Genomic DNA, 15,155 nt, shown 5'->3' on the forward strand with positions numbered 1-15,155 from the left:
TCCCCTGGCTCCTGTTGAAGCCTCAGCACCAGCTGAGGGAGCCTTATTTGGTGGTTAGAGATGTGGCAGCAGGAGTCCCCTGTCCCTCATTCCCAACCATCTGATCAGAGGTTCAGTGTGGAGCACATCGCTGCAGCACCTCCTCTCCTTCTGGGGACCTTCCTGAGCTCCCCACTGGTGATCAGACAGAGGGAAAAGAGAATCAGTGTTGACATCCATTAAAGGTGGTGTTCTGTCCATATTTCCAGGACTCTGAACAAGGAACCTATCTTGTCCCTCCCCTCAGCAAGCAAAGACCTCCCATGGGAAATCATGGGCCAGTTGCCCTTGAGGACAAAGCCACCCATCCTTCTGGAGATGGATGACTGGCTCCCATGACAGGAGCAAGTGTGCCCCTAGAGCACGCTTCCCAGAGCACCTGTGGCACTCCAAGCAGCTTCCATGGTCACGGTTCAGCCCCCACATCATTCCCAGTGCCCCAGGGCTCCCTGCTGCAATAATCCAAATGGTGACCCTACATCGGTGTCACTGGGACAGATCCACCCAGTGCCCAGCAACTGAAAACCCCCAAAGCAACTGGTTTGCTTAAATATTTGTTTAAATACTACTAAACCACCACATCACTCAGAGTAAGAGTGCCTTCAGCTCAGGGGTGTAGGAAAGCACACACAACGGTGAGCTCCCTGAGAGGAGCCAAAACCATTTCTGCTTTATTGATTGGTTGTGTTTAATTGAGAGTCCTTGAGACAACCACAAAAAGTAGAGGAAATTTTGTGAAGGACCAAGCTGCACCACTTCTAATGAGTGTACAAGCGAAGGCAAGCAATGCTGGGAATTATTTTTTGGGGCTATCTAAGGACACTAGAAACTCAGATCAGATTATTAAAACTTCACTATGAAGAAACCTCCACAATGATTCTGAGCAGAAAGATTTCTGGGCCAGTCTAAGATGATTAATTGCTTGTGACACCTCCAGAAACTTGAGACGCTCCATGCAGCAGAAAAGGAAATTCAGATTCCCTGCAGCACCACAGCCATATGCTGCACATCCTGGCAGTACCATGGCTCAGGGAGCTCATTTTATTTGTGTAGCCCCTGGGGTGCTGGGAAGGATGGCAAGCAAGGGGTTAAGTCGTGGCACCGTGGCTTCTGGAAGGGAAAGGAATGCCTCATTAACCAGCTGGAATTCACTGAGGATATGAACACCAGGGTGGACACAGGAAAGGCAGCAAACACCATATTACTGAGATTTTCAGGGTACATTGAACACAGGTCTGCAAAGGAGGTCAGTGCCGATGGCCGGATGGTGGCAGGAGGGGAGAACAGCCCTGAGAACTCAGGGGCCATGGAGAGAGATTAGGAGAGCAGGGTGGAGGTCTGACTGGAGCAACCTTCCTCTCTGCCACCTCTCCATGCACAGCCATGGCTTCTGTAACCAGCCCCATCTGCCCCACCAGACAGGAGGAAAAAGAACGTGCAGCCGACCCTCTGAAAACCTGATCCATCGCTCCCATGTGTTCATCTCCTCCCAGGAGTGCAACCCTCAGATTCCCAACCCATCACACTCATTTACTAAGCTGACATGGCACAACTGCACGGCTCTGTGGCTCCTAACCCAAGTATCCTGCAGCTGTAAGAGGTGTGAAGGTGTCCAGCAAAGGCACTGCTCAAGGTTCACCTACCCCAAGTTGCACCTGGCAACTGCAATGCTGCTCCTTTAAATATAATGTCATTGCTTCCCCTGTGATCAACTCCAAGTCCAGGATTGCTCTGCTACCCCTGTTATAAAATTCTAAAATTCTAAAGTTAATGTCATAAATACTATAAAATTCTAAAGTTAAACTGAGGCACAAAAAACAGATTCACGTGGAAAATGAATTCAGCATCACTTTACCCTAAAGGTCAGTGATTTGGAATTTCATTCAGGAAAAAGGAAAATTTGGTTCCAACTCCTTTATCTGTCCTGGGGAATGTAAGAGTGTTATTCTGGAAATAATATTTCATTTTAATGTAAAAAATTAATTAAGCATGGAAGTAGGAGAGCAGAGCTAGGCATAACCTCCTACAAGAGGGATTCATAGTAGGCTGGTAGAACAATTGTTCTCTGCTCCCTGGCTCTGAAAGTGTTTTAATATTTCAAATGACACCTTGAGCATAACACAGAAAGTGGAAACCAGACAAGTCCAAACCTCTGTATGCTTAAAATATTCTTTTGCAGGGTACGAAATACAGATTTGACCCCACCCCCAGTGAATCCAGCTCTTCCATACTCTGGGTGACTGGTTTTGCTCCACTGCAAGAGCTAAAGGCAAACCATCAAACTTCTACCCTATGAATTTTGACTGTTTTGTCCCTCAGACAAACTATTGAGCACTTTTGAGACAAATCGAGAAATAGTTACCAAATTACTTAGTCTTTTCCATAGCCCAAAGGATTGCAATTTTTCTTTTTCTTTAGTCAAAGTTGTCTTAGAAATGCAAGTCCCTGAGACAAAATAGGAGCTAGAAAGTATGTGAAGGTATTGCTCTTATGTTACATCATTTTACCTAGGGCAAGGCTGTGATGGGCTTGTCTGCTCAACCCTGCTCTTTTTTATTTCAAACTTCATCTGGAAGATTTACAGCAGAACTGGCAATGCTAAGGGGGAACTGTTCATCCATTTGTAACTTGAGTTTGGCTGTGATTTACATTTGAAGCCGATATTTTAATCCCACAGTTGCATATCAGGTATACATAGATTTACCACAGTTGTTCTTTTCTCTGGTCAAAAAAAAGTCATTTGGGAAAATCATGCACATAAATCCATTCATATATAACATTTTCAAAATCAGTTTTGCAAGCTATCTCCCAGGGCACAGCATTCTAAATCTGAAAACATGTTGTCCTTTATTCACCAAGGCTGAGGGACTGTATCATTGTAGGGGAAAACACATGGCCAACAGAACTGACCCCACTGACCTCACCCTGTCTTTGCTCCTCAACACCCTCAGCAGAGTGTGCTCGACATTCCAGCTAAAGCACCTGGCAATGCATCAGGGCTTGGGACCTGCCTCCTGCTTTATTTCTACATATTAGATGCAAAAATTACATTCCAGTTCAATATTCCATTCAAATCTTCACAGGACCAGACCCAGAATGGCTCCACAGTGCTCAAATTGCCTTCCCAGGAGAAGCCACCTCTCACCAGCCAGCCTGAGCTCGGACACTGCCAGTGCCACCAGCTGCAGGCACTCAGCTTTGCTCTCACCCTGCAAGAGCCACGAGAAGTATTTGTGGGCACTTCCAGTGCAGCTTTCCTCACCTAGGGAAAAGCCCCAGTGATCCCAAGGAGTGCCAAGAAGGTCCCAAGTGCCAGGGGTCTGTCCCACCATGCAGCTGCTTGGCACAGCACACGATCCCTTATAGCATCCCGAGTCATCTTGTGGGCAGGTCCACCCATTTCCATCTCTCCTTAGAACTTGGGAAAACCTCTGGGTAGTCAGAGCTTTTGATCTTTGTTTTCCTTGCAAACCCTTAAGATTCTGGCAATAATATTTCCATGCCTAAACGACAGGAGCAGACCCCAAAGCCATGCAGGCTACAGCAGTGCCATGCAGATGTGAGAAACACCGAGTTCTTCAAGTGAGGTGATGTGAACTGCTGCCTGGGGAGTGAAGAGGGTGCTGATATCCCACTGAAAACTCCAGGGGACACCTGAAGAAGCATTAAAACATTGCATTCTTTCTTCCATAGTTTTTTTTTTTATTATTTTTTTAGTTTATTTAACATTTGCTTTGGCCCAGGTATGATGGTGAGTATGGCAGACAGACTCACAGCATCATGAAATCACTTTGAGGTGGCCCCTTGAGTAACCAACCCATTGCTCAGCTCTCCTGCCCATGAGATAGATGGGCTGCAGCCAAAAAAAAAAGGTGCTGCCAGTTTCCTGCATGCAGAAAACATGCCTTGATTACTTGCAGAGGTGTGCTACTCTTCCAAAGATCTCCCTTAAGCAACACATATGCCAAAAGTGAGGATGCAAATCGAACCATATTGAAGCAAACCAGAGTTTATTTAGCATTTAGTACCCATTTTGTTGTCAGACATGGCTTCTTCTGTGTTGGTTTTCCTCTGGTAAACACAGACTTTTTTATAATTTTATTTTTTTAATAAAATATATAAAACATTGTGCATTGCTATCCATAGGAAAACTGTAGTTTAACAACAACAACAACAACAAAAAAAAGAATAAGGCACATTCCTGTGCAGCATCTTCAAATATATATATATATATATATTTAAAACAAAAAGAAAACCTTTTTCAACCTCTTTGAGGTTGTTAACTTCTCACTAGTCACTGACACGTCTCTTATATTACCAGAATTTCACTGTTGGAGATGGGTTGGGTTGTGTTTGACAGGGGCCAGCAGGGAGAGCAGACTCAAAAAAAAATAATAGGATTTTATCCCTGAGGTGTCAGTAAAAAAACTAAATGTTCCCATTGAAAAGGAAGATGAAAAGACAGCCATAAATAACTGAATACACTATGGCAAACATCCAAGCACCGAGATGATTTCACGATGGAAGAATCCCCCTCCCTCCCGTCCCCCAGTTCTTAACAAGTCCTATTTGCTGTTGGGTTTTAATTAGGTTAATCTCATGGCTTCTGAAGTCACAAGACAATTGGTCAGGATGCACCTCCCCCTCCCTCCCCAAATCATCTTTCCAGAGTTGTCATTTTGTTCACAATTCTCCCACAGTCCTCAGGAAAGGGAAACCAAAAAATCCTAAATGGAGACCAAATCCTGGGCAGCCTCCCTCTCCAGCCAAGGAAGGAGCACGGTGTGCCCAGTGCCAAACCCCACGCGGGAACTGCCATGGTCCCCAGAGATGAACTCGGCAGTCCCTTCTTTGAAACCAGAAAGTGTCCGGGAAGAGGGGTGATATCAATGTCAGGGGAAAGCATCATCGCTGCCCATCCTCACGGCTCCGGGCGGCACACCTGGCAGGAACAGGGGAGATACACCCATCTGGTATCGTTCCCTCCCTGTCCCCAGGCGCGGGGAGCGGGGCAGGGTGCCGGGGTCCCAGGGCTCAGTAGTAGCGATTGAGGCTGCGGGTGCCCGGGATGTCGGGCTGCCCGTTCATCCAGATCTCGCGGATGATGCGCTCCCGCTCCTCCAGCCGCTGCGCCCGCTCCAGCTCCTCCGCCGAGGTGAACACGTTCATGTTCAAAGTCCTCTCGAACCTGCGGTGCCTGCGGGCAGACAGCTCCGACGTGGTGTCCGAGTCGTCGTCGCTGTCGCTGCTGTCGCTGTCGCTCTCCCGCTCCCGAGGAGGTTTTTTGGAGGAGGAGCGCTTGCAGTCCGTCCGGCAGGACACCCTGAGCACCAGGGCCAGCAGGGTCAGCACCAGTCCAATGCACACTCCGGACACGAAATACAGGGCAGCCCGCTCGGGGTTTTCTGCAAGGACAAAGGAAATGCTGGAGGAGAAGAACCCTTCAAAGAGCAGAACACACCCGGCCCCTCCGTGCACACAGCAGAGCCGAGTTTCCAGAGACAGCTTTTACCTCCGTGCCCTCCTCTGCCTCCTCCCGCCAGGGCAATCAGGAATTTAAACCGCATTTGCTGCCGAGGCATTTGGCCACGTGCAGAATGCGGGTTTGCTGCAGTTGTGTTTTGGAGTCGTCTGGAAAAGAAGGGAGCAGCCCACAGAATTAAATCTGATTCCCACGGGGCTGACACCAGGGTGCTGCACAGCCAGCTGCAGGTAAGTGCATCCACCGCCTTCAAACCAGGCATAAAGATGATTACAAAACTTTATATGCCCTGTGCTGTGGCCCAGCTGAAACGGGAGGCTTGGCAGCATGGCAAAAATGCACATTATTTATTCATAGACTTCATTTGCTTATCTAAGGCAAGAGTGCTGGCTCCCTGCCCAGACCACCAAAATATCTACCTGTGCTCCACAGGCAGAGCTGGAGTCAGTGCACCAACAGGATGAGTCCTGCACAGCCACATTTCTGAGGTGATAAAACAAGACTCCAAAGGATCCACAATGCCTTTCAAATTAGGTCTTGTTTATTTACCACCTCCTTTTTTTTCCTTTTCTTTTTTTTTAGTTCATGGGACTATTAAGAAGTGTAATTATGATAACTGTTGTTGCTGACGTTCCCCTGTGCCGATTCATCCTGGTTTTTGGTACACTAAATGGGTAAAGGTGAGCTGCCAGAAGTGTCAAGGCCAGCTCTACTCTGCAGTGTCTGCAAGGTGTCTTGAGCTCAAGGATGGAGTCTGTTCCTCAGATGAGTTTTATTCCCTTGAACCCAGTGATGGATCCATAACAGCTTCCACCAGCTGAAACTCTGACATTCAGCCCCAAAAGATCTCTGTAGCTAAAAGGACTCACTTCTCTGCACAGTCCTTTTAGAAGTGCCCTTTTCAGCCAATCTCCTAAAGCAAAGTTTGTAAAAGGTGAACTGGAAACTATTTGGAGATGTTCAAAACTCAACAGGGCAAGACCTGTTCTAATTTCAAAGCTGGCTCTAAATTTGAAGTTAGCCATGTTCTGAGCAGAGGGTTGGACCTGGTGACGTGCAGAGGCCTCTTCCAACCTAAATTATTCTTGGAGTCTGTGGTCAGAGCCCAAACACTGGCTTGTGCTGTCCTAGGCAGTGTGTAGTTCAGTGCCTGGAGGTGCTCATGGAACAGCTACAAAGATGAAATGCCTTTGTGCTCTTCACTTCTCTCCCAAATCTCAAAGCTGACTGATGAGCCAAGGTAGAAGAAGATGTCAAGATAGTCTGAAAATTGTCCAATAAATCCTTAGACTGATCCAAGAGTGGTTAGTGTGGATAACATGGGGAAAAATCAGGCTGAAGATAGGACAAAGAAAGATGAGGGGAGTGCAGCAGATAAGTCCAAAAAAAGAAAGAGGTGGACCAGCCTCCTGCAAACTCGACTGTAATGCAAAGAACAAGCAGGGCACTAAACTGAGCGTGTCAGAGCACCCATGACAGGGGGGTTAGAACTGATGGTCTTCAGATGGTCTGTAAGGTGTCTTCCAACCAAGTATCTCTATGAAATGCAGCAGTAGTTGGAAGGTCAAGTGAGACCAAAGGCTCTAAACTAAGTTATTTTGACAAAAGCAAAACACCACAATTCCAAAGGTCAAAGAGAAGATACCAGAGCAGGCAAGGAGAGTGTGCCAATGGCCCCTGCAGCAGCCTGAATGAAATCCTGCTTCCACTGAAGGCAAAGACTACTCTGAATTCAAGGGTCAGGACTCAAGTTAACACTGCAGTGCCCTTTGTGCAGTAGGAGGAAAAAGCAAAAGCAGCTGCTGCCCATCCAGTCCTTTGTGAACAGTAAAGGAAAAAAAACACGAGGGAAACCAGAGTCCCTAGGTGATAACACTTTTACCTCCATGTGCAATTTAACTGAGGACAGTAATCACCCAGCTCCTTTTGCAGGTAGCCCTGAGAAGGTCTCTGGATCATGGGAGTGTGAGCAGATGAGCAGAACTGGGGTGTTGTACTGGGAAGGCACTGGGGGCAGTGCCTTGGCTCTGCCTGGCTGGGAGGATGCCATGCACACTTCCCTGAGCACCACATTCTGCACACACATGGGCTTGATTTGGTTGCATTAGTTCCACTGCTTGCTCCTTCAGAGCAGCTCATAAAAAAAACATAAATTGGAGCCTGAGACACAGACACATGTAGATTCTCTGCCCCCGATTTTGCCTGTGTCCTGCTTTTCCTTTCTCCTCCACACTCCTTTTTCCATGCTACTGTATCCAGTTCATGAGCAATTTTACCTCTATTGCTACTTAAGCAACCATTTTTCTTCCCTTGCTTGTGCTCGTCCGTACAGCTCTTCATGCAGTGCAAGAGCTGTAATTGAATTTTTGGGCTCCAGTGGCATTTATGAGCTCCTACAGCTACTCTGTCAACATCTGAGACACTGTCTGGACTTCCTCACGGAGATGTAACCCTGTGTTCAACTGCAGTCTTGGCATTTATCATATGTACAATCCACTTGCACAGCAGCATCTCTTTTTTTTTCACAGCAGAAAGAGCAACCTAAGCTAAAAACCATGAGCTCTGCTTTTTCTCACTTGAAGTAGCCAAGTCAGCAATAGCCTAGATTTGGGGATTTTATGGCTGATTAGTGATTTTGAGAGCCTACCCCATAGCATGTTCTACTTGTAAAGACCAAAGCCAGGCACCTTCTTCAGCAAATGGATGCTCAGCACCTTCCAAAAGCTCAAAGGTGGCTCAGATTCATCACACCAACAGTGAAGCTCCTTAAAACTCTCATTATACTTGAAAAAAAGTTCTTCAAAAACATATGGACACGAGTAGCAGGAGTTAGTACAATTTTGATATGCATTCTTGTGTGTGTATGTGTGTATTCATTCATTAAAACATAGATTTTGAGCACTGAAGCATTCTTCCAATGCTGTGGATGACAGCTCAGAGCTTCCAGCAGGACCCTGTTTCTACCAATCTCTTTGGCTGGGGCTACCTTTCTCCTTCCTTGTATTTCTCTCTGGACTGAAAGCATTGATAAAGACATCACAGATTCAAATCTGAAATTAGGCCATGCAGACAAAAGATATATGCTCTACACAACTCTCTACACAAAAGCCACCATTTTCTAGGCATTCAAACTGGCCAAAAAAAATTAGAAACACATTTTATTTTATTTATCCAACCAAACCAGCAGCAATTACAGAGCTTGTTTCCTGAGGGCTAACAATCTGCTGGGAGCATCAGCTCAGACTGCCATTAATTCCCCAGGAAATGCCCCAGGCCAAGGCTGTTATTGCTATTATAATAAATTGTTTCAATAAATAAAAAACAATCTAGGCATTAACACTGCTGGCTTCCTGTAATGGTTTCATGCATTCCAAAACCTCAGTGGGGAGAAAAATTTCAGAGGGCCCCCAGTAAAAGGTTCAGCATTAGGCATGGCCAGAACAACAGTAGGAGCAATATCTTCTAGGGAATTTACAGTCAGCCCACAGGCTGCTGAAATCCCCTGATAGAACAGGGGAAGCTCTCCAGGAGCCCCTTATTAATAAGGCTAAGTCCAAGAAGTCTAAAATTTGGAATGATCTCCCCTGGGCTATATTTTGGAAGCCCCTTGTTAATAACTTGGCAGCAAAGCTTTGCTTATGAAAGAAGAATAAAACAGGAATTTGTGGAGGTTTCCCTCCAAGTGCTTCATCCTGAATGCAGTGACAAAACTGGGATAAGTCTCCTGTCCAAAAGGAGGCACTGGAAGAGCTCTGATATATTTTGAATGTTTAATATTTATATAACCATGAGGGACATTTCTGGTGTTGCTGATAGTTTGTGACTGCAAAGACAGTTCCAGCTGTCACTGAGACTGGTGAAGTCTTTCAAAACACTCAGGCAGGTTTTGGAACAGGTCCACGACAAATAACAGGTCTGAGGCTTGTAGACAGAGATTGCCTCTAATTAAAAACCTAATTCTATAAAGAAAATCAACTTTCAAAGAAAGGGTGTCTCTGAGACTGTTGCAAGACTGAATTCTAAATAATATTTATCTGTTGGATCAGCTACTAATTTCATTCCTCATTGACATTACTCACACTTTTTCCCTGTTTTTGAAGAAATAGGTTCTGGAATCTGGGATGAGACTGACACCCAACTGTCTCTGATATCTGACTATGATAGCTGCAAATCAGGGCTCTTGCATCCTGCTGTGCTGTGATGATTTCTATTCAGTTGTCCACAGGAAGATTCCCAGCTCTTATATGGGAATATCAGTCAAAAAGATGGTGGAAATGATCACAGAGGCTTTTGCTAAGAATGGCACTTCTCTGTGCACTGCAAGACTCTGCATGTGTGAGTGACTGAGCCTGCAGGCTTCACCTGCCCACCCAAAACTGCCATTTTGTGCAGAAAATGTGAACGCCATTGAGCATAGAAGAGATTCAAGTATTTGTGGATGCTCTCCCCAGGCTATAAAACACCCCACTGCCAGGAGAGAGGAAAGGCAGTAGAGAGGATCATCCTTTCAAGCCTGCACTTTACCCATGAAATAGCAAAAACACATAGCTTCATTTCCCTGCAGTGGATCTGAGGGTATCCACCACCCTCTGCCCCAAGAGAAAAAACCACTTTTTTATATTGCCCCTGCCTATTTACAATTTTCTTTTGCAAACTCCTGCTCTGAGACAACTCATCAGCACGGGGAAGCCCTGAATGCATCCCTTTCAGTCTGCAGAGAGCACCTGAGGGATGTTTTCAGTGTCATGGAACAGAGCAGTTCTTGCACTACTGTTTCTCTTTGGCACCACAGCTGTGGTCAGGAGCAGTGGGAAGATGTGTGACCCAGAACCAGCCCTCCCTGGCTGCTCAATACCCTGCCTCTCCTGAGCCACTATAATGGATCCTCTGTGGACATCAGCTGTGCCTTGAGCTTCCTTCAGGGCCCCACTCAGGCAGGCATAAAAAAATCCAACTGCTCTGCTGTTCAAAATTTGCAATATGAAGAGGGATGGCTTGGCAGGGCTCTAGTTTGATGTGAATTATATTTGTGCCCTGTGACACAGTTTATCTTTGAAGTCATAAGCTAAAACGTCTCCGTACTCACATATAACAAAATAAATCATGACAAATCCATCATTTCCACTAAAAGCAGAGGCTAAATTACATGCAGCAAATAAAGATGGTTTAGGACATCTGCTGTTTCAATCCATGGGTCAGTCATCAATTATTTTTATAATAAATAACAAACTGGACATATATGTCACTGAGACTGAAACCCATTGAACAGCCATGGTTGAGGAACATGGGAACCAGCTGATCTTTAAAGTCTCTTCCAACCCAAAACATTCTATGGTTCCATGGTGCATTGGAAAACCATAAACAACCAAGTCCTGAATGCAGCACTTGAAATCAAAGTTTTGAGGTCTGAGTTTACCTATTTGACATCCAGAGGATGTGAACACAACACAAGAAAACCACAGGACAGGGCAGACAAATCCCACATCAACAGGACAGTTAAAGTTGTTCGTGCTGCAGTAAACTCTGGAGGCTCCTGCCAAGGCTGACACCTTGTGATGGGGATGAATCAAGACCTTGTGCCCTAAAAACAACATAGAGTCAAAGAGCTCTGCTGCAGTCAATGGAAGTCTGTGGAGCATTGTCAGCAGCCCTGAATCACACTCCCAACTATCCTGGACCATTAATCCTACAACTTTCTCTGCTCATTACTGTTCAGATGGGGAGCACAATATTAACAACATTTTGTTTTATAGTTAGGATGGGAAGGTAGGTATTCTCATGGAAAAAAAAATGGTAGCTGTATGTAAAGGGGGAGAAGTGGGACAGACAGAAGACTCCTTTAAAGCTGTTTTTCTAATTTTTCTTTGGAGATACCCATGCAAGAAAACAAATCTATCCTACCCAGCTATCTTCTGTGAAGGGCACTACTAATTCCATTTAATCTGCCTGACTCTCAGGGCTGTCATGGAAAGATGGATCCTGATAGCAGCACTGGATGTGTGGAAGAGCAGGACTTTGTATAACCTTTCATGGTCCTTTTAGAAGGACCCTTCACTAAATGATATGCAGGAACACTCTCACTAATCTCCTCAGTGGTTCCAAAGTGCAAAGCCCAAGTTAGCTGCTTCAAATCCAAGGCATCAAATCCAAAGCATTGGATCAGCAGCATGGTAGCATCTCAGCAAGAGCAAGAGCATGGCAGAAAGAATGCACTACTGTTTAATGAATTAGCAAGACTGAATTAGCAGGCAGACATGAAAAAGTAGCTCACAAATACTGGGCTTTTAGTTAATATATCCTTGAACACTTCCAGGAATGGGGCAGCCACAACCTCTCTGGGCCACCTGTGCCAGTGTCTCACCATCCTTACAGTAAAGAATTTCTTCCTAGTGTCTAATCTAAACCCACTGTCTTTCAGTTTAAAGGCATCCCCCCTGGTTCTGTCAGATTTCTTTCGCCTTTTAAAGTGAATTTTTTTAGAAGACTGCTCCCCCGTTACTTGAAAGATACAGGTGGGTGAAAGATAAACTGTGATCCAAGGAAATCTTACTCCAAACTAGATTTAAATATACAATTAAGTAGACTCTCAAGTTACTTCATCTTCACACTTCTACTGAAGATAAGCCAAATTCTCTTAAGCAGTGTAAAGATTTGAGTGCTGCTTGTTTTTCAAATTACAGGACAACAAACCTGCCTCCCTAATGAGCCAGGCTTTGATCTCCAGAAAAATGAAGCACTAGGAATAATTCCACATGTAAGATTACATTGTATTTAACTCCAGATGAGCGCAGACCCGGTGGAAAGCAGTGCACAATAAACTCAGTTATACACTGCCTGCTGGAGCTGCCCCGGTCAGGCTTTTCAAGGGAGAATTCACTGAGAGAAGAATGAAGTACACAAACAGTTCAGAGAGGCAGATTTAGCCCCAGGTGAGTTTGAAAGGAGGGTCCACACAAAGCTTTGAGGAGCCCAGGGAGATGTGAGGCACCAGACATACCTGTGATGAAGGCATAGGCTGCCAGGATGTTGCTGAGCAGGGCCATCTCCGTGCCGACGCCCACGGGCTCCATGCTGCTGCTGAGCGCCGGCGGTTGTGTCTCATCCACGGGGAGCAGGAGGGGGGTGTTGTCTACAGGGTAGAAGGTGGCTGACCTCCCTTTCTTCTTCTCTGCTTTGACACAGAAAGGGAATGAGGAATGTAGAATGTGACCCAGCCCTACCCTGCCTTATTCCCACCAGGTCAGCATCTGTGTTCAGAGATCTGGAGCTGCTCGACAGGGAGCCACAAAAATTTGCCCCTTTTTGCAGGGTAACTGAACCTTCTCAAGCAGCTTCAGCTGAGCACACACCCCATCTGCATCCAGGCATCATCATCTCTCCCCCATCCTCTGCTCTTTCATGTCACCACTTAGACACACCCACCTATGCTACAGCAAACATATAATCAGGTTTATTTTCTCTTATGTAAATCAAAGGAGCCTTTATCAACAGCGGGTTCAGCTAAGCTTATAAGGAGGACTGGAAAACACAGGAAGAGCCCACAACCCTCTGCTGATGTGGTGCTGTAGAGATCCATCCACACCTGGCAAACAGACGTGATTTCTCTCCAGCCTTCCTGGGAAGGGCAGACCTGAGTTTATGGCTTCCTTCAGAAGCCTGTTCGTATTGTGTTTCACCCAGACACTATTTCCCCTCTGGAGAGGAGTGAACATGGATTAATGATTTGATTTTATTTGTTGAAGACTGGAGCTAAGGAGGCAGTTCATTCCAGGAGGTTCAAAGAGACCCTTTCAGACCTTATCAGCTCTCTGTTGAGGGCTCCCCACACCTTGATCTGCAGGCAGACACCCCCACTACTCACAAAACAGTAATTGTTTTCAACACAGGAAAAAGTCAGTGCACAGGATCCAGTTCCATCATGCATGTGAATTTTTAACTGTAGCCATTACAAATTTTCAGGCTCCCTTCTCTGGGTGTCTAGTTCTGGCCGAAGGCAAGCATCACTCTGTAAAATCACAGACTTGCACCTGGCTTCCACTTCTCTGCAGGTATTAAATTCAGGGCACTGCCAGCTCCATCTCCAATGATGCCATCACTGCCGTGCAGGCAAAGGCATTCTGTCAGGAGCTGTGATATGAGATGGTCTTTGTTCCTTGGCTGCCTGATCCATCTCCTCTCCCTGCCAACCCAGCAGCATGAGACACCACGTTCAGCTTCCTGCTATGGGTGCCAGCAAGCAGCTCAGCCCAAGCAAGCAGTAACAGAAAGTGAGGGGTGTCAAAGAGAACAGGTAATACTGGATGGAGAGGCAGGAATGTGTGTGCAGTGATGCTGACTCCTCGTCTGCCTCGAGGAGAGCCAGCGGGGATGGATGTCCAGGTGTCACTGTGAGGGATCAGCCCCCAGGGATGTGGGCACAGCTGTACCTCTGCCACTGAATAGCTGCATGGCCTTGGGAAAGCCACACGTTCAAGGTTGCCACGGTGTTAATAACTGGACTTCAAGCAAAGTGTTTAAACATGAGTGCTTGGGTGTCACATCCCAAAGTGTAAAATATCCCAAGGGCCTCTTGCTTTAGGAGAACAGAGGTTACTGCAGACCTCTTGTGCAAAAGACACAGAAGGTCCAAGGGCACATTCAGCAGGAAATCAATAGCAACATTTCACTTTTTTTTTTTTTTTTCATTAATTCAGATTAACATGCCATCTAATATCTCCTTTATCCTCCTTGTCTGGTAAATCTGCCTGTACAAGTGTTTGAATTTTTTCCCTTCCACTATTCCAAGAAAGCGGGGTAAATATTTAACTTCTAAAAACTCAATTTAAAACTTGGATATTTCAGAGCATCTCAAGTAATACCATATATCTAAACTAAGGCAAGAGAATGTTGCTATTAGTTGATGGATAGCAGAGAGTCATTCAGCTCTCCCCACAGCAGACATTTAAAGCTCTGTGTATTTGCTCATACACAGACCTCTAAGGCACCCCAGGGTCAGGAGGGCATCCATGCAGAGATGGCAGGTATGATGAGGGATGCAGGGGAAATGCTTTCCCTTCTAGAAGCAGGTGAACACTCCAGGTCATCACAAATGACACATTTAAATGGGGGTAACTGAATCCTGCCTGAGATGTGTCCTGACTGAGGTCTGGCTCTGAACTAGTTAATGTAAAATCCCTTCATGGTCGAGGAAAATGAAGGGCACCTCCAGGATATAATCTTAGATATAATTCCTATGTCAGACAGACACCACCTCTGTTGGGTGTGGAGCAGCCCTTGTAAACCACATGCAGTAACAGCTCACATCTTCACAACTTCAGGAGGCAGAGTAAGGGATAACTCCTCTCGACATGTGAGACGTAAGAAAAATCCCTTTTTTTTTCACTTCTAACTTGTCAAATGAACAGATGCAATCAAACATGTTTTTAAATGAATACTGGCCTGCATAAACTAAACTCCAGCAAAGAGCACCACAAAACCACAAGACTGGTTTTATCATTGGCAGGATTGTACAAGCACAGACACGGAAGACAGAAAATGACTGGACTTATGCAGGAGGGGAAAAAACACAACAATTTCACAAGGGCCATGTGTTGCTACACTGTGTGGTTCCCTGGTCTGCCATTCCTTTCAGGAT

At 45.7% G+C, this 15,155-nt stretch overlaps 1 protein-coding gene across 6 annotated transcripts in view; it reads right to left on the bottom strand.

Moving 5' to 3' along the window:
• Positions 1-4,032: 4,032 nt before the first annotated feature.
• EVA1A (eva-1 homolog A, regulator of programmed cell death) overlaps positions 4,033-15,155 on the bottom strand; it is a 212,224-nt gene continuing 201,101 nt past the window's right edge. For all 6 annotated transcript variants that reach the window (XM_023924302.2, XM_023924303.2, XM_086875653.1 and 3 more), the window contains 2 exons: positions 12,519-12,689; positions 4,033-5,444 (listed from right to left, as the gene is read on the bottom strand). In XM_023924302.2, coding sequence (XP_023780070.1) covers positions 5,074-5,444; positions 12,519-12,689 — 542 coding nt within the window. In that variant the 3' untranslated portion in view covers positions 4,033-5,073. The remainder of the gene's footprint in view (positions 5,445-12,518; positions 12,690-15,155) is intronic.

This window comes from Cyanistes caeruleus, chromosome 2 (genome assembly GCF_971803275.1).
Source record: "Cyanistes caeruleus chromosome 2, bCyaCae1.hap1.1, whole genome shotgun sequence".
Taxonomy (NCBI): Eukaryota; Metazoa; Chordata; class Aves; order Passeriformes; family Paridae; genus Cyanistes; species Cyanistes caeruleus.